General features: G+C 52.0%; 1 protein-coding gene across 2 annotated transcripts in view; it reads left to right on the top strand.

Annotated features, from left to right (window-relative positions):
* The first annotated feature begins 644 nt into the window (after nt 1-644).
* The window catches only part of RASGRF1 (Ras protein specific guanine nucleotide releasing factor 1), a 97677-nt gene continuing 77907 nt past the window's right edge, over nt 645-20414 (top strand). The window contains exon 1 of one of the 2 annotated variants that reach the window (XM_048865870.2): nt 645-964. In XM_048865870.2, coding sequence (XP_048721827.1) covers nt 689-964 — 276 coding nt within the window. In that variant the 5' untranslated portion in view covers nt 645-688. The remainder of the gene's footprint in view (nt 965-20414) is intronic. The other variant, XM_048865871.2, reaches the window with a different exon arrangement.

Below are 20414 nucleotides of genomic sequence, written 5' to 3'. Positions count from 1 at the left end.
GCAGGGCTGGCGCCTGCCCGCTCCCGTCTCTGCTCCCGGGCGGGGGACGCAGCCTTCCCTGTACTTTCCACGCGAGTGTGTAGGCGAGGAGAAGCTAAAAATACCGCCGGCTCTGCCGTTAAGGTGCCGCCGCCGCACGCCGCCGCTGCGCCTCGGACGCGGCTGGCCGCACACTCGCGCTTCTCTCCGAGGGGCCGGGAAGGGCTCGCCCGGCGCGGGGCCGCTGGGGTCCGGCGAAGCCCGGCAGCGTGTCCCGCGGGGCGCTAATTGCGCGCCCGCGGCCAGGAGCCGGGGGCTCTGCGCGCGGCGCTGAAATTCGCGGTGCGCGCAGGACGCGCTGAGCCCGGGGCAGGGCGCGATGCAGCGGGGGCCGCCCCGGCGGGCGGCGGGCACCCGCCTGCCCTGACCCCCCCCCGCACTGGCCGCGCCCGCCCTGCCATGGAGACGCGGCCGCCTGCGCGCCCGGCAGGTCCCCCCTGCCCGTAGCGGGCCGTGCGCGGCGCGGTCCATGCTGCCGCTCTTGGCTCGGCTCGGCTCGGCTCGCATCACATGACTCCCCCGCTGGCAGGATCCGGGGCTCCCGCATCCAGCCGCGCTGCCAGCCCAGCGGGGACGCGTCGGGCTCGGGCTCCGTCCCCCGCGCGCCGGCCGGGGCCGGGCGCCGCTCGCCGGGGGCCGGCTGAGCACCATGCAGAAGGGGATGCGGCTGAACGACGGGCACGTCGCCTACCTGGGGCTGCTGGCGAAGCGGGACGGCAGCCGCCGCGGCTACCTGAGCAAGCGCAGCGGCGACAACACGAAATGGCAGAGCAAGTGGTTCGCGCTGCTGCAGAACATGCTCTTCTGCTTCGAGAGCGACTCCAGCTCGCGGCCCTCCGGCCTCTACCTGCTGGAGGGCAGCGCCTGCGACCGGGCGCCCTCCCCCAAGCCCGGGCTCTCGGCCAAGGACTCGCTGGAGAAGCAGGTCGGTGCCGCGCGGGCTCGGCGGGCGGCGCGGGGCCCCGCAGCCACCCCAGGGCGCGGGGCTGCGGCTGGCCCGGGCCCGGCCCCGCACAGGGCGAGCGGGCAGGGACCGCTCCTGGGCACCCCGGCAGCGCGCTAGGGACCGCCCGGGGCGGGGATCGCAAGGGCCAGGCTGCCAGGGAGCCCTGGGGTAGAGTGTGTAATACGGTGTGCGCGTGCAAAACAGTGCGTGCGTGTGCAATGCCGTGTGCAAGGCAGGGCGCGCGTGCTCCATCGCGTGCAATACGGCGTGCAATGACATGCATGCAACATAGCGTGTGTGTGCAAGATAGGGCGTGCAACACAGTGTGGCTAGGTGTGCAGTCTGGCGTGTAGGTGTGGGCAGTACAGGCGGTGTGCACGCACGGTCGGTAAAGCCCCGGGCGGGCACGGTGCTGCCGGGGATGCTGGCGCGGCCAGGTAGCGCGGGAGCTGCAGTGGCGGGGGCCGGGCCAGGAGCGGGCTGTGCCCAGCACCGGGTGTCCGTCGTGCCCGCAGAGCCGGCGGGTTCGCGGGCGCTGCGGTGCGAGCTCTGGCTCCCGGCTGGTCATTAGCAGGCTGGAGCCCGCTGCGAAATGCACCAAACGGCAGGCGGCTCTTGGAGGCGCTACGGAGCCGCAGTGGCTAGCTAATTAATTAGCGTTCAGCTGGGGACTATCAGGAGAACATTTCCCCTACATTATGGGTAATCAGCCGGATTTAATTAGGCGGGTCCTTGCAACGCAACGGCGCCCTCCGATGGGCGCCGAGGGGAAGCGGCTCTTCCGCAGCCCCCTCTGCCCCCAACGCAAAATCCGCGCCGGAGCCGCGTTTCCGCGGGGGGAGGCTGGGTGGGCGCAGCTGGCCTCTGTCCCTGCCCGGCCTCGGGGCCTCGCTGTGCAGCGCAGGGTGCTGCTGGGATGGCACCAGACGAGTATCATCATGTGCTTCCCTTGGAGCCTAGGGACAAACCAAGACTGGGCTCCCTTGTGCCCGGCGGGGCACAAACCCAGAGGTGCCATGGGCCCTGGGGTGGGCGAACAAGGGCATGGCAGCAAATATGTGATTTCCGAGGGGGGGGGTGTTTCAAAAACCACTGGCGGTGTTAGGAAAATACCTAGGCATGTGGGGCTGGAGAAGCCCTGCGGGGCCAAGGAATCCGTGCCAGGAACTGGTGCAGGAGCGCGCCTTCCCACTTATTTCCCAGCGCTGCCCTTTGCATTAGTTCAGGGCCTGGTCCAAAAGCCCGTTGAAGTCAACGGGAGCCTTTCCACGGCTTCCAGTGGACTCCGATCAGGCCCTTGCAGTGTTTACACCTGTGCGGATGGGGAAACTGTCACAAAAGCATGATGTCAGATATAACTCTACAAAAGTGAATAATTGTCCTCTGTGCGGCTCCCCGCCAGGCTTGCAGATTGGCTGGCAGCCGATATAAAGTGCATGGCATTTGTGGACATACGTGGCCTCGCTGTTTTTCAAAGGCCTCAGCCCAACATTTGACTTTGCTCAGGCTATGTTGTGCTCTGGCTGTGGGCACGCACGGCAGTGTTGACATCTGCCTTCCGGAGCTACGCACACAGGAAGATAAGTAGATGTCTCCATGCTGTCAGTTGCGGCCATAATTAATCTTAGGTGCCCAGCTGCAGGTGCAAATATGTGGTGCAGAATCACATCTGACACACCAGAGGCCAGTGGGAAGCCCCTGGAAGATTAAGGGCCATTATGTTTGTCACCAGAGCTGTCTCGGTTCTACACGTCAGAAGACTCGCTACGTGTTTTTCCAACCAAAGGTCCTATGCTAGGTTCCCGCCATCTTGGAGGCACTTAGGGTCGAGACTCTCATGTAAGATAACATTTCATCAAGCGTTACGTGTTTCCAGTGTGCCCATTAGGATATCATCTGCCTGAATTGTGGTATGTCACCCATAAGGGAGACATTAATGCAAATTCTACAGCTACAGGAGAAAAAAAGTGTTTTCAAATCCGTGAATGCCAATCCACATCCCAAATTTGACAAATGTATCCCAAGCCAGCTCTGTTCTATGGTGTAGGCAGTAACTGCTTTATTATAATGGCATTCACCACTCAGATTATATCCTTTCAGTGACACTGCACATGAAGGTCAACACCTGAGGTCGAGAACATACAATCGAGCATCTCAGAAGCGTCAATAAGGATTCATTTCTCGTCATTTGATGTCAAGTCTGTGCATTGACAAGAATCCCAATACATTGTGGGTCTAGTCCTGAAGTTCTTACATAATTCTTCCTCGGGCAGAACTCTCACTTACAGCAGTGAGAGTGGCTTGACTCAGAAGTGCAGGATTGGGTCCCCCAGGGGAAGATTTAAAAGGTGACATATTCTGGTGGATCAATCCGTGCCTAACTGTCTCCAGATGAAGATGGAATGCTCAGCACCCAGGAAATAGCAACGTTACATTAGTAAGTCTATGCTGTAGCCCTCGCACACCCTGGCAGATTTTGCTGAAGGAAACCTTTCCAGCGTGGGTTAGGGTACAAATGGATATGTCCTCATTTGCAGTCACTGGCCTTCTTTCAGTTTGCAAGGCTGAGCAAAAGGGAAAGTTCTATTCTCAAATATTTATAAAGGTAGGAGCCTGGCTTCCTTGTATCTAGCCTGCATGGAGTGTGATCAGCTCTCAAGGGGACTTTCACACTGCCGTACCAATTTCAACAGCCCACCTCCCTTTAGAACGATAGTCCTGCTCACATCGAGTTGCTCTTACACAGTGCTGGCTAGCTGCATTATCACTGTTTGTATTTGTTGTAAGGAGCTTCAGATCCGTTAAGCCCTAACATAAGAATGTCAAAATCCCTTCAGATTTCAAATTGCTCCTAGAAAAATGATCCTAAAGGTAAAAGGCAGATTGTTATCACATGCTGTAGTAAGCACCTGCCGAACCCGTATCCAGCGTAAATACTTCGGAGTCAGTGAAACTATGTTGATTTACAGTGGTTTTGGATCTGGCCCATACTGTCATATAATTTGTTAGGGCAAACAATTATATAAAACTACTCAAGCAGTTGAAGGCCTACTGCTTTGTAAATGAATTAATCAGCGCTTTAGATGAGGTAAATGGCAGCACAGTTGTGTTCTGGATCTGCAATATGTTCTGTCAGAGGCAGTGGAAGAAGAAAATGGCTAGCAAGATTTGAGGTTTGCAGCTCCTAAAAAGAAAGGTAGCTGAAGTCTGTAAAATGAATGCAATATTTCCTTAATACACCCCTTGAACAGAACCATATTCCAGGGACACAGGCCTTTCCCTTCCATTCTAATAATAGATCATTGAAACTAATTTGAAAGGAAAAGTGCTGAAGACTTTTCCAGCACTAGATATGGTTGTTTTTTATTTGTTGCCTATGGATACTTATCTATCTAGACAGCTATCATTAGAGCCGTGTGGAAGATGGAAGTTCTGTTTCACAAAGGGTTTTGAGATTTCACAACATGGCTCCATTCTGAATCATTGTGAAATTGTTTTGGGCCATTCAAAACATTTTTTGTTTTGACAAAATTATATCATTTGTGTTTTGACTTTTTGTATTATACCTTATAATAATATTGAATATAATACAACATAAATGACAAAAGGAAAAGCCATTTCAAAATGAAAAATCAAAATGTTTCATTCCCAAAATGTTAAAATGTCCTGTGATTAATTTCCCCCCAATTTTTCCCTAAACAAGTTCCAGTGAAATTGATTTGATCTGTGTTTTGATTTCAGCTGAACCATGTATTCCAGCAGACTATGGTCCCATCAAAGTTTCTCTGCCCAGCTCTAGCTATCCCACTCATCCCCAGAGTCTCTGAGCACCTGGTCTGTTCTAAAGAGATTACTCAGAGGGATCTTTTCTCTCTCCATCCATGCCCCATTCCTGGGTTACTGTGTGTTCTGAACTGATGATTATTGTTGTAGGGAGCCAGTTTGGAAGAAACCAACCTGGTCTTTCAGTCTGATGGCAGTGAGCTGTGGTCATTCTCATCAGCTCCGGACTGAGCCAGCTGTCTGGAAAGCTGCATCTCCAGGGGCAGCCCTTTCATCCTAGGATTCAGCATTGTAGAATCAGTAGATTCAGTTCCTTCAAGTAATCTCACTTGATGTTATGCTCGTGATTACTGAGTTCTATAGGAGAGACCACATGGGCTAAACAGATGGGGGTATGTAGGGTCGCTGTAGGGCTATTTATGGTTTATGGTCTGAGTTCATCAGTGCGCTAAAGGAGCAGTTGAAGGGATGAGTTCCGCTTTCAAGGCACTCTCTTGGTTGTCTATGCATCACTGTGTGTGAGCAGGGCAACAGAAAGGAACCTGAGCCTTGTCCTTTGTGCAGCGCTGGCCTGTCTGCACTGGCCCTGGTCCAACACGGATTGCGGGCTGTGCACCTCTCAATTGCACAATTTGTTTGTAGCCAGCAGTTGTCTCCGCATCTGTTACCTGAGCGCGTGTGGCATGGAGTCAAGGGGTGGTGCTGGGCCAAACCCTTGACTCGACGTTCAGATCCAAGGATTCATGGACGTGCACTGTCTAGCTGGAGCCATTTTCCCATCTGTGAGACTTGTGCCAGGCATGACGTGGATTGTTCGCCCTGTCAGGATGGCCGTGGGAATTTGAGGAAGCTTTGCATTATGTGCTGTAAACCTTGAGTTGAGTTGGTCAGCTGGTTGGAATCACATGGGATTTGTTCTGGTTCCCTGATTGGCTGGATCGACTGCATGTGGTTAGAAGGACTGCAGAAGCCATTTCCACCAGTGTCTCGGAGGAGAGGCTGTCTTCCTGCTCTCTGTAGCGCTTTCATTTCTGTCCCTTTCCTGCAACAAGCTGAAGCAAGAGCTGGGGGCCCCATAGAATTTCGCTCTGCACTGGCTGCAGGAGCTGGATAAGCAGTGTAAAGCCATCCAGCCTGCACACGCCACCTGCAGAGTTTGTGTACCACTTTGCAGCTGTCTGGCAGCAGTGGCCCCTGCGATGGGGTGTACCACCCCCACCCCAGGCCAGAAGGGGTTAACGAGAACCTGTGGGCTCAATCAGTCCTGCCCTGCTACACCTGCAAGAGGTGTCAAGCCTGGAGGGAGGAGTTCAAGGGACTGAACCCAGGTCAGGCGGGGCTGATCAGGAAGGAGAGCAGCCCTGACTCTCACTCAGTGAGAGAAGCCTAGTGGGAAACAGGGAGCTGAGATGTCCTGCTGGCAGACACCTAGAGGAAGCTAGGCCTGCCACAGGAAGCCCAAGAGAGATGGGGAGGAAAGCTGGAGGGGGTGAGTCTGCCCAGGGTTTTCCACGCTGGTGGAGGGGCCTGCGGGGACAGCCCTGCCAGGGGATTAGAGAGAACTGGCCTGCAGCAGACCCAGCTGGGTGGCAGGCCATGCTAAGAAGCTCTCCAGAGAAAGGTTTAGAGCAGTGGTTCTCAACCAGGGGTACGCAGGGGTCTTCCTGGGGTACATTAACTCAGCTGGATCTTTGCCTGTTTTTACAACAGGCTACATAAAAAGCACTAGCGACGTCAGTGCAAACTAACATACAGACAGTGACGTGTTTATACCTCTCTAGGTACTATACACTGACATGTAAGTACCATATTTCTATTCCAATTGATTTGTTTTATAGCTAATATGGTAAAAAGGAGAAAGTCAGCCGTTGTTCAGTAACAGTGTTGCTGGGACACTTCTGTATTTTTATGTCTGATTTTGTAAGCCAGTAGTTTTTAAGTGAGGTGAAAGTTGGGGTACGCAGGACAAATCAGCCTCCTGAAAGGGATACAGTGGTCTGGAAAGGTCGAGAGCCGCTGGCTTAGAGCACGTCTGATACACTGCATGCCCGGGAAGAGGCTGAGGCAAAGGTTGGAGACAGGGCAGGGTAGCAGGTGCTCTAGAGGAACAGCAAGGGGGGTAATAAGCTGGGGAGGCCTGACAACAAGGGGTCTCTGGACTGGAACCCAGGAGAGAGGGCGGGCCAGGGTCCCCCACCAGGCAGCGGGGAAGGTGGAACGGAACCCCCCTGACTGAGGTAAGGACTGTTGGAAACCCCTCAATCCTGGGATAAGGACTACTAAATCCAGAGTCTGACCAAAAGCCCCTCGTGAGATGGATGGCGGGTTGTTGGTTGGACTATTGGCTGGCTCTGGAGGGGGTGAGACTGCATGTGACCCAGCTGGAGAGACCACTGCAGGTCAGAGCAGCTGTCAGCAGGGGCTACAAAAGAAGGGGAACCAGCTACCTCACGCCTAGCCAGGAGGGGTGTACTGGCTGGTGAGTCGGGCCCCTACAGTCCAGCAGCCCTGAGCAATGTCCCCAGGCCCACCTGGCTCTGCAGTGAGACACAGGGAAAGAAGCAAGCCCAGCATTGGGCCTAGACTTGCCGGGCGTGCGGGGCGGGAAGCTGGTGCACTCTGCTCTCAGCTGTTCTGTGTGGTGGCAACCTCACCTCTGACATGATCCCCAACTGCTGAGCGCCTGGCTTTGGTACCGTAGCGCTCCTTCAGGGCAGTTTGGTATGCAGTGTCCATGGGACGGGGCGCAGGTTAACACAGCAGGGGACAAACTCTGAACCTCTCAGCAGAGCCCCTGCGCAGAGGCAATTCAACAAGGCAGACCAGGGTCTGGCCATATAAGCTGGATGGGGTGCGCGCATGCTGCTGCTCTGGGAAAGAGAGGAGGAAAGGGTACATCTACATGCTGCTTTGGGAAAGAAAGTCAGATGCTCGAAAATACCCTGATCCTGTTCATCTGCAATCCCCCTCTGAGAGGTCTGTGCTCCAGGGTTTTTTTTGAAGTCCTCCTGATAATACAAGTTCTGCTTATCCAGTCAAAGGGTAGCATAGGTGTGTGTGTGTATGAGACAAATTACAACTAGGCAACAGAACTGAAAGTTTGACGAAAGAATCTAGTACTTGCAGTGACTGGTTCAATCCCCAGACTAAAAAAATTCTCCCCCAAATTTGACACGTCAGTCCAAATAATGAGGAAATTTGAGGAAATCAGTCTTCTTGCTGGCTCTCTGTGCACAGGAAAAGAATCTAAAGTCTTATAATTTATTCTCTCAGTGGTAATCGTAACACAACTGAGAAAAACAATAACATATGAGGCAAAGCTACGTTTCAAGCCGAAAGCTAGATTTATTGCCATTTACAACCATCACCTTGAATCCAAAACCACGCTGCTGGCAGTGGGAAGTAGAGCAAATGAATGTGTTGTATTTATGAACTGTTCAGTGCAGGGTTTGCTAAATATCCTAATTTACCACAAGCAATCAGGGGCACATTTTTCGAAACACTGACATAAGAAAGGATTCAAATGTGCCTTGATCAATACAGTTCCCTGTTGTACATCATCAGAAATACAAATCACATTTTAATTAAAATAGTTTCTTGCACAGTTTCCCCGTCTGTCACATGCAGCTCCAAGTATATCTGTTCATCGCACCATCAATATTAGACACTCAAATGCCCCTGAGCCCTCAATCAAGTGCAAATTTCACCAGATTCCTGATATTTTGCCAGCCAATATTATGGGCCAAATTCTCTGTAGGTGGAAATAGGCACAGTTCTGCTGCAGTCAGTAGAGCTGCACCACTTAGAGCTGCCGGGAATTTGGCCTTGTGTTTCTGGCATATGTGTAACCTCTACCGTTAAACAGTTAAGATTTATTCGTTTTTTTTATTTTCTCTGTTGCTATTAACTTGCATTCCATTCCATGAAATCCTGGCCCCATTAAAATCAATGGCAAAGCTCTTAGTGACTTCATCAAGGCCTGAATTTCACCTCTTGTGTCTTTTTTACTTTTGATACTGGGAAATCTTAGAGCATGGATTTGGCCCTGCTCAGGCCCAGCTTGTTCCCTCCTGCCTGTCTCTGCTGCACAGGAGGGTCAGATTCTGCTCTCCCAGCTGTGCGAAGCCCATTTGCCATTTCTCTGTTCACATGCACAGCTATTGGCCTCTCATTCTGGCGCTGAGAGAGAGTTGTGGTTGGAGCACAGGCCTGGCATCGGGAACACAACGGTTACAATCTCAGCTCTGACACAGGGATGTCTAGGTGGGTTTTGTGATGTGTTCCCCCCGAGGTGCCATTTGGAACTGGGGTACCACTGAGCCCACCTGACCCACCAGCCTGGGCTCCCTGTGACAAGTTGCCAAGCTCTCCAAGCTTGCTTTTTCACCAGCATACACACAGGTAGGGACACACCCAGCTGCAGCTTCGCACAAGTGCTGAGATCAGCTCTGCATGGGAAGGCTTAGCTAAGGAACTGCCCAGTTACTCAAGTGCACCCCCCCCCTTTGAAGGGTAAACCTTAAATTATACCGTCTTGCACTACACAGGGAACTGTACAGCGTAAGCTCGTGAAGTTCACCCCCTCCCTCATGTGGAGGAAGATGTGCAACAGCTCTCTGCTCCCCGGCCCCCAGTTATGATTTCCAGACACTGGGTTTAGACCAAACAAAAACAAGTTTATTAAGTACAAGAGGTAGATTTTAAGTGATTATAAGGGATAGCAAACAGATCAAAGCAGATTACCTTAGTAAATAAACAAAAACCGCAAACTGAGCTTGACATACTAGATAGGAGGATATGAATTAGCAAATTCTCACTCTGGGTGATAAACAGGCTGGCAGAGGCTTAAGGCACAAGCTGCCTTGGCTTTCCCAGGTTTTCATACACTGGCTAAAAATCCTTCTAGCCTGGGACCATCATTTCTCACAGTTCAGTTCTTGCCCCTCAGGTGTTTCCAGGTATGTTGTTGCAGGGAGAGTGGGGTCCCCCATGATGTCATTTTCCACTTGCTGGAAAGCTCTTTTTTTGTGACCTGGGTCAAACAGTTCCCATAATGTAGTGCTATCTTGGAGAGGTTTCTGTTGTACACAGTTCCTGGGGTATAACCTTTGTGCTTGTGTGCATTTCCTCCATGAGCCATTAACATTGTTTGGCCTTTTTGCGGTTGTACCTGAAAGGCTGCTTATGGGTGTGTTCAACCTCACAACGTGTTTCAGTAACACATACATCTCCAAACTTCATACGACGATAGCATGTACAATCCAACGAGATATTACTGTCTAGCAGATCAAGATTTTTAGAACGATACCTCACAAGGCATACTTTGTACAAAACATATCCTGTTACATGACGGGGTGAATATTGGGGTGCCAGGGTGTCATAGGTTTGAACAAGTCGCTTAATCTTCCTGTTCCATGGCTACAATGAGGAAAACGGGGACTTTTTCCAGAGCATCTCAGTGACAAGTGACATTAGTAACTGTACAGAATTGCTTTGGCTAGTCACCAAGGTGCTTCTGAAAATGTTACCACCTATTCAAAACATTGTTTGAGTCTACATCCTTGGAGTTTCAGAACGATCCACGCCCCCTCTCAGGAGTGCAGGGAGCATTAATTAGTTATTTTGTACAGTTATTACTGTACCAGCTCACACTGGAGTTTAGGGAAGATGGAATAAAGCTGCTAAAGTGACTAGGTGACCAACCAACCAAGACTGCTCCTGGCTGCATGGCCAGAACCCTCCTCCAAAAGATTAAGGCAAAGTTTTTCATGATGAATGCTAGGTTCCAAAATCCAGAGCTAGACCCCTAACTGAGTGGCCTGATTTTAAAAAAAATTGGGAATATGTGATTTGTTTTGATTTTGTGATTTTTTTTTAAACAAAATTATAATCAACATTTTAATAAAATAATTTAAATCATTATCAAAATGTTTATTGAAATGTCATTTACTGAAGACTGGATTTTCAGTAAAACTTGGTTCCTGATAAACAAAATATGTTTTTGATTTTTAAAAAGTCATAAAAATAGCAAAAAAATGAAAAATTTTGAATAAATCAACAAGTTTTGGGGGTTTGTTTTCAAAAATGAAAATTTGATGGGAAAAATCTTTTGTCCATTGCCTCTCCTGAGTCTGCAGCTGTTCCCATTGACTTTAGGCACCTGGCTTTGGGAACCTTGGCCTAAGCCTCCATCACATGCTAGATATCCTGTAGACATTTAAAAGCTTTTAATTGAAAACTTTTTCTAGGCTCCCGCATCATTAGCCAAGACCACTGCAATAGGTGGAGCCTGTCAGAAACTCAGCTTCAGGCTAGTCAGTGTTAGAAACCTGAATTTATCCAGAGGAAATCGGAATTTGGAACATATTAAGCTTTTCACCTACGAAGTCACAGACTTCCCTATTTGTTTTTGAGCCAGGACCCTCATGTCAGTCCTTCCATTTTTTCAAACATTCTCATCTGATAGATCTCTAACGCCTGCTGCCAGAGACCCAAATTGCCCGACTAAGAACGATACCATCCCTGACAAGCACAGCCACGGCAACTCCAGGACACCCTGTGCTGTATTCACTCGGCGGCACATACCCGGCTTGCAGATTGCTTGTAAAGAGGCTGAGATGCTACAGCAATCAGAATATTAATTATGTAAATATTTTACTGCACTATGAATGTCAAACATTGCCAGGCGTAGGGACGTCATATAAGAGTAATAAGTTTCTTCCAGTGACTATTTTAATGAAGAATAAGGACCCTGCATATTAACACACTTCATTTTCAAACCCACAATAAGGTGAATTTCTGTATTATTTGGGGCCTTCTCTTTCTGTCTAGCTCCCAGCAGTCGTTTGAGTGCAGTGTTACCTGCTTACCTGAGCTTGGATAGGTTTTCACACTGACATTCACATTTACCACATAAAAAAGAGACGCAGGGGATGAGCTTTTCCATTCCATTGCTCCAGAGGCAACTAAGCACATCAACACTGCGTCTCCCAGGGAGCAAAAACCATTCACACAAGCACTCCTGTCATCTTCATTCCAGCCCTAACCTGCCAGTAGAAAGCACTGCCCAGACTCCCAGTGCAGTAGAAATCAGCACAATAATCAGAGCAAGGTAGGATAATTCAAACGAAAGAACCCAGAACTGGGAATCAATGCCCCAGAGAGAGAGAGAGAGGGAGAAATTGATCAACATTAAAACAAAACTAAATATTGTGTTACTACAAAAAGCAAAGGAAACAATTAGGATGAAATTCACACCGGGTGAAATTCACTCCTGTGCAGCTGGGTTCACTCCAGGGTCGGGCAATAATTAAGTCCCAGCAGGCCTATGCACCCTTTATCACCCAAAGGCTGAAGCAGAACATAAGGGGTGCAAAGATCTGGTGCAAGCTCTCTGCAGAATGCCCTGGAGTGGGGACTGGAGCAGGGAGGGGCTTGGTAACAGGTCACCAATTTGAATTCAGCCCCAGGTCAGTACTGACCACAAGTTGCTACCATCTGCTGTTGTATAATGAGCCCGTTCCCAGTAGACATAGAATCATAGAATCATAGAATATCAGGGTTGGAAGGGACCCCAGAAGGTCATCTAGTCCAACCCCCTGCTCGAAGCAGGACCAATTCCCAGTTAAATCATCCCAGCCAGGGCTTTGTCAAGCCTGACCTTAAAAACCTCTAAGGAAGGAGATTCTACCACCTCCCTAGGTAACGCATTCCACGTGTTTCACCACATACGTCCAGACTACAGACAAAACCACGTTGCAACTGGCACTTTTGCTGGCTATGCTCTGAGGGAGCCTCAGACAGAATAGGCTGTGGAAGTGGCTACACATCCTATAGGAAATTAGTAGTTGCTAAAAATCAAAATGAAAATTGAATGGGAACAGGGTGCAGGTCCAACAAAGGTGATTCTGCACCTTGCAGAGCGGACCCCCCTGGCTCTGCATTTTCTCCACTCACAGGAGCGTGCTTGTATTCATCATTTATGTGCACATGCACAAGGAATATTACTTTATGGCCTAAAGCTGAGGGCAAACATTTTGGCCTTGGGATTTTCTGTTCTTTTCTGTAGGCAAATGAAGGGTATGGGTCATTCATCCCCTTCTGTCTGCGTGACAGGCCCTGCCTTCTGCAATACAAATGAGATTTAGGTCAATGAAGTTAAAAGCTTTATTGCTAGCTGTTGATTTTTAGGCTCATCCACCCAAAGCAGGAGAATGCCGCTGTCTCGCCCTTTATGTCAGCTACGATAACCGTCAGCTGCTTGAACGCACTTACCCGCCATGACAACTGGAAGGCAAATTGGGTCTCGGGTTAGGCACTCTCGCCAGTTCCAGAAGGCACTCACAAATAAGTGAACGTTGGGAGACTAGGATAGTGCATAAAAGGCCCTAGGTAATGACACGACAAAACCACTTCACGTACTCAAGGAAAGGGATCGCTGCTTGTGACTCGGCATGGTTTCTAGTGGCCATCTTCCGTCAGCGTTGAGGTCTGCTGCAGGTCCGATGACTGAATTTCTGTAGAATTTCCTAGCCATCATATCCAGGGTTGAGCTGGAGGAAGGCGGTGGCCAGGGGAGAAAAGCAGTGATTTTCTACCAAGCCCCACCCATGGAGCTGCCAAAGTCCCATGTATTCTGTTGGGCTCCACTGCCTGCTCTCTCTCCCCCCGAAACTTCCCAGCAGTGTTGAACGGGAGGGTAAATGAGGGGGAGCCCTGCTGCCCCCAACCAGGGAGCCCTCAGGATGGGTGACGGGTCACCCCACCACACCTGAGCCCTCTCGAGGTCTGCTCCACCCCCCCCCCCCCGTAAGCCGTGGTGGCAGCACCTTGGAGTGAAAGGCATCGCAAGGGATCCACATGGTCACTTGATTCTCACTCGTCCTTGGCCTCCAGCCCAGACAGACCAGGCTGATGGCCGTCGGCACCACCGGGATTACTCGGGTCACTTTGGCACAACCTGATCTAGAACCTTCCAAAGGGTCTTCTCATCTGAGCAGTCCGCAGGCACCCAAGCTGTTTCCGCTCCTCACAGCCCCGTTCAGCCTCGGTCACCCGCCAGGAGTTCTCACAAAGGACGGTCGTACTGGGTTTACCTGCGGATTGCACACCCAGATGCTACGGTAGCAGCCAGGTAAGTACCATGGAGAAACGAAGGAGCGAGAGTCCGAGTAGGAGCAGTGGACCGGGGACCCTGGGGTGAAATTCACCCCATGCAGAAGCCAGCACAAATTTGTGCATCACTTCAGGCCTCGCTAAGTTCCATTCTGAGGGCTTCCGCGGTACACAGGCCCTGTGCTGGTCCTCTGCGAAGCAGGGCCGGATTAACCGATTAACCCTCCCCAGAGCGAGGGGCCAGCCAGGGGCAATGGGGCATGGCATGGCAGGGGCGTCCCTGCTCCGCCCAGCGCGAGGGCACTATTTATAAACCGGCAGTTGCCAGATGCACAATGTCCTGCCCAGCCCTGTGCTGCCAGCATGTCCCTTCCCCTCAGGGACGGGCTCATGCCGCGCCACACAGCCCCCCCACCCAACACCCCCCCGACTCCCTATGTCCAGAGCCCCCCCGAACCCACTGTGCCCAGCGCCCCCCAGATCCCCACACACAAATGCACAGTGCCCTGCACAACACCACCACTGCCCACAGCCCCACCACAACTGCCCAGCACCCCCCGCAGAACCCCTAGTGCCCCAACACACACACATCCTCCCCGCCCCTTCACAGCCCAGCACCCGCCCAGACTCCCCACAGCCCCACTCCCCCACGCCCTGCCTCCCGGCCGCACGCACCGGCCCTGCTGGGAGGCGACTGTGTCTGCCGGGCTGAGCCGGCAGCGCAGCCAGGGCTGGTCCCAGGGCCGAGAATCGCTCCGGCCCCTCGGGAGTGGCGCGATCAGCTGGGCCAGGGCCTGCCCCGGCCAGGCTCCCTCAGGACCCACTTGCCTGGAGGGGCCCAGCCAAGCCCCCCCACAGATACCTTCCCCCCCACCTGGCTGAGACTGGCCAGGCTTCTGCACCAGTCCCAGGCGGCTCAGCTCCGGGGAGACAGGCGGTGCCCCACAGGTGGTGGAAGCAGAGCCTGCCCGGAGCTGGAGGTGCCCTGGGGTCTGGCCCGGGGGCTGAGAGGAGCAGGGGATGGGGCCAGGAGAGGAGAGGATTCCTCGGCCAACTGGCAGGCAGGCCAAGAGGAGCAAGTGGTGGGCGGGGGGAGCCAGCGGGGTCTCGGGGCGCAGTGCAAGTGTGGCAGGCTGGGGCCCCTTCTGAGCATGGGCCCAGCTCCATGGAGCCTCTGGAGCCATTGTAAACCCGGCACTGGCAGGGGGTGAAATGGGACAACTTGCCCGAGCCAGAGGGGCTACCAGATGGGCTCTAGATATGAGGGGAAAACCGTCTCCTGAGGTCGGTCAGTGGAAGCCTGTTGGCAGGACCTGGACAGAAAACACCTGAATGTGCTAAATGGGAAGGTGTTGCAGGATTCTGCTAAAGGGAACGGGGGAAGGGAATGACTAGAAGCTGTCAGCCGAACACACTGTACAGCCACACGGCTGTAACGGAGACAGGGAGAAGGGTGCTGGGTGAAACTGCTGGAGTAACAGAATATAAATCAGACTGTACACCTCGACCCCGATATAATGCGGTCCTCGGGAGCCAAAAATCTTACCGCTTTATAGGTGAAACTGCGCTATATCGAACGTGCTTTCATCCACCGGAGTGCGCAGCCCCGCCCCCCCAGAGCGCTGCTTTACCGCGTTATATCCGAATTCGTGTTATATTGGGGTAGAGGTGTGTTTAGATGTGAAGTTCTTTTTAGACCTCCCCTGGAATACTTAACCATCGCTGCAGGGCAGATTGTCCTCGAGGAAGTGCAACGTGGAGGATCAGGAAGGTTTGGGTCTCAGAGAACTGGAACAAAAACCAGCTTAAATAACACTGTGGTTAGTTTAAAATACAAGTGCCGCTAAAAGCCAAAGGTGAAGGTTGCCTCCACACTTCGCTCATGCTGCTGTGCCTGTTTCACACCTGGGCTGGACTGAAAGAGCCCAAATGTCACAACCCTTGGGCACTGAAACACTTTCAAATGGTTATTTTTACAGTATAAATACCTAGTGGAGAGGCCACGAGGTTGGAATAGAGACTGTGTCTGAATCCACTCCCCGCCCCGTTCGCAGACATTGAGCCCCATGTTCAGATCCGTATTATCAAGCTTTAGGCTGGGATTTTCAAAGCAGCCTAAGGGGGTTAGGCACTCTGTTCAGTGGGAGTTAGGCATGGCAGCTAACTCTCGTAGGTAGGCCGTGAGAATCCCAGCTCAAGACACAAGTCTGTAGTGCGTGTGTTGCAGTGCTCACCGGAGTGGGATCGCTGCAGCCAGCTCCAGTCTGCCCCACAAACAGCCCTGTGGGCTGATGTCCCAATCTGCCCAGGGATCAGACTGTTCCACTGAACAAGGAACACGACGTGGGAAGCCATGCGGGGTGCCAGAGAGCCCAGCTCCCCACACAGGTAGGTCTGCCATCAAGGCAGGGCTGATGGACCCCCCGCTATCCTAATCCACTAGCCATTGCCCCACGGGGATGGGATGCAGGTCAAGGGGCTGGGAATACTGCAGCCTCGGGGGAATATGTCTGCCCAGTGGTCCGCTCCCTTACCAGGAGCCACCCTGTACCTGGCTACCCAGTCAGAACAGGTGCAGAGGGTTTACCCATGAAGCAGTCGGTCTATGTATGTAACATGTACATTATAAAATCATAGAATATCAGGGGGTTGGAAGGGTCCTCAGGAGGTCATCTACTCCAACCCCCTGCTCAAAGCAGGACCAAGCCCCAGCTAAATCATCCCAGCCAGGGCTTTGTCAAGCCTGACCTTAAAAACTTCTAAGGAAGGAGATTCCACCACCTCCCTAGGTGTCATGTGCTTCTTCCCTTGGCTGTGAGAGGAGGGTGATGATACCGATCTCCTTCAGAGAGCATGTGGTGATGTGCTGATGAACAGTGCTAGGGGTTGGCATTGTTACTGGCTGTTAATGGCATGGCCTGATTCTGCAGTGCGCTGGATCTGGTGCAGTTCTGTACCAGACAGTGAATAGCTACGTAGAAAGGCTTTAAAGTATCGTGGATCATAAGGGCTCCAGTGTGCTGGGTTCCTAATACCCCGGGAGGGACATTAGATGCATCAGGATGAAATTCCTGTGGAAATAGTTCCTGCCCATTAATGGCTCGACCAGTCTCCTTCATTAATCCAGAGTCATTTGTGAATGACGGGGAAGTGGAAATAGCTTCTAGGCAGACGCTTTGCTAGTGTCTGCACTTGTCTCAGTAAAAACAGCCAAACGAGGGGTTGGGGCTGGTCGGAAATCAGCAAATGCATCAAATGAAGCTCCCGGAGTTGAGAACGCTCTTGTGCAGCTTCAGTTTTGTACAGCTCAGCTGCGAACCCCAGTGTGACGGGGTGTGTGTGTCTCTGGCTGTACCCCTGAGAGACTCCAGCCCCTGGGCTGGGCTGAGAGGAGAGTCCCAGGCTTTAGAGACTGCTCCAGCTGCTAGGCCCGGAGAGAGGTGCTTACAGCTCTGGCCTGTTCAGATATGTCTGTGCTGCAGCTGGGGCAAGGCTCCCAGGCCGGGTAGACAGACTAGTTCGTGGGGAGCAGTGCAGCGTGCTAACAGTAGCTGTGTGGACGTGGGGGCTCCGGTGGAGACCTGGGCCAACCACCTGAACTCAGACCCAGGGGCCGAGTGGGCTTCTGAGCCCGAGCTGCTGTCTGACCCACAGTGTCCACACTGGTGCGTTTGGTGCGCTAGCCGGAGCAGAACTAGCATAAGTTGGTTTCCTGGGCTGGGCTGCTCGCTCTCAGCTAGCCATACCCGCCGGCTGCTAGGAACCAGCGCTGACCACTGTGCCCCCAACCGGTGCTGCCAGGTAAGATGCAAGGGGCCCTGTGAGGTGAGGGAGGGACAAGGAAGAAATGCTTTGGTTGTTCTTAGCCCGAGAGACTCCAGAACCAAACCCAGAGTGGGAAGTAAGGAGAACCCAGGCAGCTGGCCACCTTTCCTATACAGGAGGGTACACAGGTCCCCAGACGGTATAAATACAATGAGGCCCACTTTATTCTCACTGGGACCAGGTGAAAGGCAGCTGCCCTGGCTTGTTATGTTTCCCTCTGGGTGAGGCTGCAGGAAGCTGGGACTGACACATCTTTTCTTTTGGGCTGTGGCTTCCAGGGGCTGTGACCCCAAGGTGGGCTGGTCCCATGACACTACTGCAAACCCAGCTGTGGGAGTGTGAATGGTGTTGACCTTGTAGGGATCTCTTTGGTACAAAACATAGGTACAGGAATGCCCATCCCCATCTCCCAAAACTAAAGCTGTCTGCTGCGTGGAGAATCGGTGTTGTTTGGGCTGCAGTGAGACAATCATTAATTATGTGTGTTGCAGTAGTGCCCAAAGGTTTCAGTTAGGGCCCTGTTGGGCAAGGTGCTGTGCAAATACTCAGGGACATGTGGTTCCTGGCCTGAAGAGCTCACGGTCTAAATAAGTAGGTAAAACAAAAGGTGGGAGAACGGAGTGCTGGGTCCCTGCAGTGATCAGGCTGAAGAGGGGCTTGTGGACTGTCAGTTCTGTTATTGTTTTTGATTCTGGGGTGCTGCAGTGGAGATTGGTGGATAGGAAGCATGTAGTTGGATGGCAGGGGCCACTGGAGGACAGGTGCCTCCCCATCATCAAAAATGCATGGTCTTCTGAAGAGCATTGTGCCAGCTAGAGAGATCCCACCACGCCTCATGCAATGAAGTGCAAAGAATCTCTGGGACAGCTTCACAGGCAGCACCAGGTAGGGTCAGGGCATGCACGGTGTCAATGCAGAGATCGAGAGAGAGCGCAAGGTGCTGGGGTGGTTTTGTCCATCCCAGTGACATGGGTGTATGAGGCTGCTTTTGAATGTAATGAGGGACTGGAGCAAGGCCAGATCACTGTGAAATGGGGACTGTTTGCACAGGCAGAAGAGTTTATGCTGTTAGCATATACCCTGCTCCAGAGGGTCCAGGTTTCTGACCCATAGAGCAGTACAGGTGTACGCAAGTTTGAGAGATCCTGAACTTTGTCTCTGTGCAAACATGTGGTTGTGGCCATAGGCGAGACTGGGTGTCACTCAGGAGGTGGCGAAACCTGTTCATTGAAGAATGTCCTGACTGTTTGAACTCTGCTTATGGCCTAGGTAGATGAACTTGTCAGTGTTCTTCACTGTACTCGATCCCACCCGCACCAGGGGTTCTGGTGGCCCAGTTCAGAGGTTCTGGACCTTGGTCTTCAGCCACAAGACATTCAACCCCATAGTGTGGGTGGCAAGTTGGAGACCTTGGAGGGTGGGGCTGAAATTCTGACTTCTCCTCAAGCAAGGCAGCGTCATCAGCCTAATCTTGGTCATTAAATACGTCTTGAACAACCTGGATTCTGATGTATACAGTGGCAAGTCCTAATATCCAATCGATAGCTCAGCAGAATGGTGCTGGGGCTAGAATGCATCCCAGTTGCTCACCCGAGATTGAGCAAAAACATGGCAAAAGCCATGAACCGATGCACACTCTTGCACCAGTGCCAGCATGAAGACCATGCACAGATTTAGCAGAACATCTGGAATGCCAAAGTGCTGACCTGTCAGCTGAGTCAAGAGCTGCTTTGATGTCGATATGTGTCATGTGAAGCGGGTGGTTAATTCTTGGGACAGCTGAACCAGAAGGGAAGGACAGCATTTGTTGCTGACTGCCCACAGTGAAACCTGATTGCTGTGCATGATGATGTCTGTTAAGGTGCGGCTGCCTTCTACCCACCAGCATGTGCACAAAGACCTTTCCAGGGGAGCAGTAACAATGAGATTGGTTTGTAGTTCCACACTCAGTGTGGTGTGTCTCCACCAGTTCCACTCCCTCACCCCCAAAGTCTGGGGTACATAAGAGAGCTCAGACTGGGTCAGACCAAAGGTCCATCTAGCCCAGTGTCCTGTTTTCCAACAGCAGCCAAGGCCAGGGGCCCCAGAGGGAATGAACAGAACAGGGAATTTTCAAGTGATCCATCTCCTGTCACCCATTCCCAGCTTCTGGCAAACAGAGGCTATGGACACCATCCCGGCTAATAGCCATTGATGGATCTATCCTCCATGAACTTATCTAGTTCTTTTTTAAACCGTGTTATAGTCTTGGCCTTCACAACATCCTCTGGCAAGGAGTTCCTCAGGTTGACTGTGCGCTGTGTGAAGAAATACTTCCTTTGGTTTGTTTTAAATGTGCTGCCTATTAATTTCATTGGGTGACCCCTAGTTCTTGTGTTATGAGGAGTAAATAACAATTCCTTATTAACTTTCTCCACACCAGTCCTGATTTTGTAGTAGTCTAACTAGGAGGCAGCCACCTATTCTTTTAAGGTTGCTTATTCTTGAAAAGGGCCAAATTAACAGTCTGGACACTGATGCTCCCTGCAAATCTCTCCCCAGGCTGTACCAGGGTAATCCCCCCTTTGACGTGGGACGCGCACCTGTGAGTTAGCTCAGACTCCGGGTCCACTCAGGTCCTTGGCCTGGTTGCTGGGACTGATCACTGCTGTGCTGGGACTGAAAAGAGAACCCAGGCACGACTGTGGTTGAATGCTATTGAGAATGA

Source organism: Caretta caretta, chromosome 10, assembly GCF_965140235.1.
Source record: "Caretta caretta isolate rCarCar2 chromosome 10, rCarCar1.hap1, whole genome shotgun sequence".
NCBI classification, from domain to species: domain Eukaryota; kingdom Metazoa; phylum Chordata; order Testudines; family Cheloniidae; genus Caretta; species Caretta caretta.
This window is presented reverse-complemented; position numbering and strand designations above follow the sequence as displayed.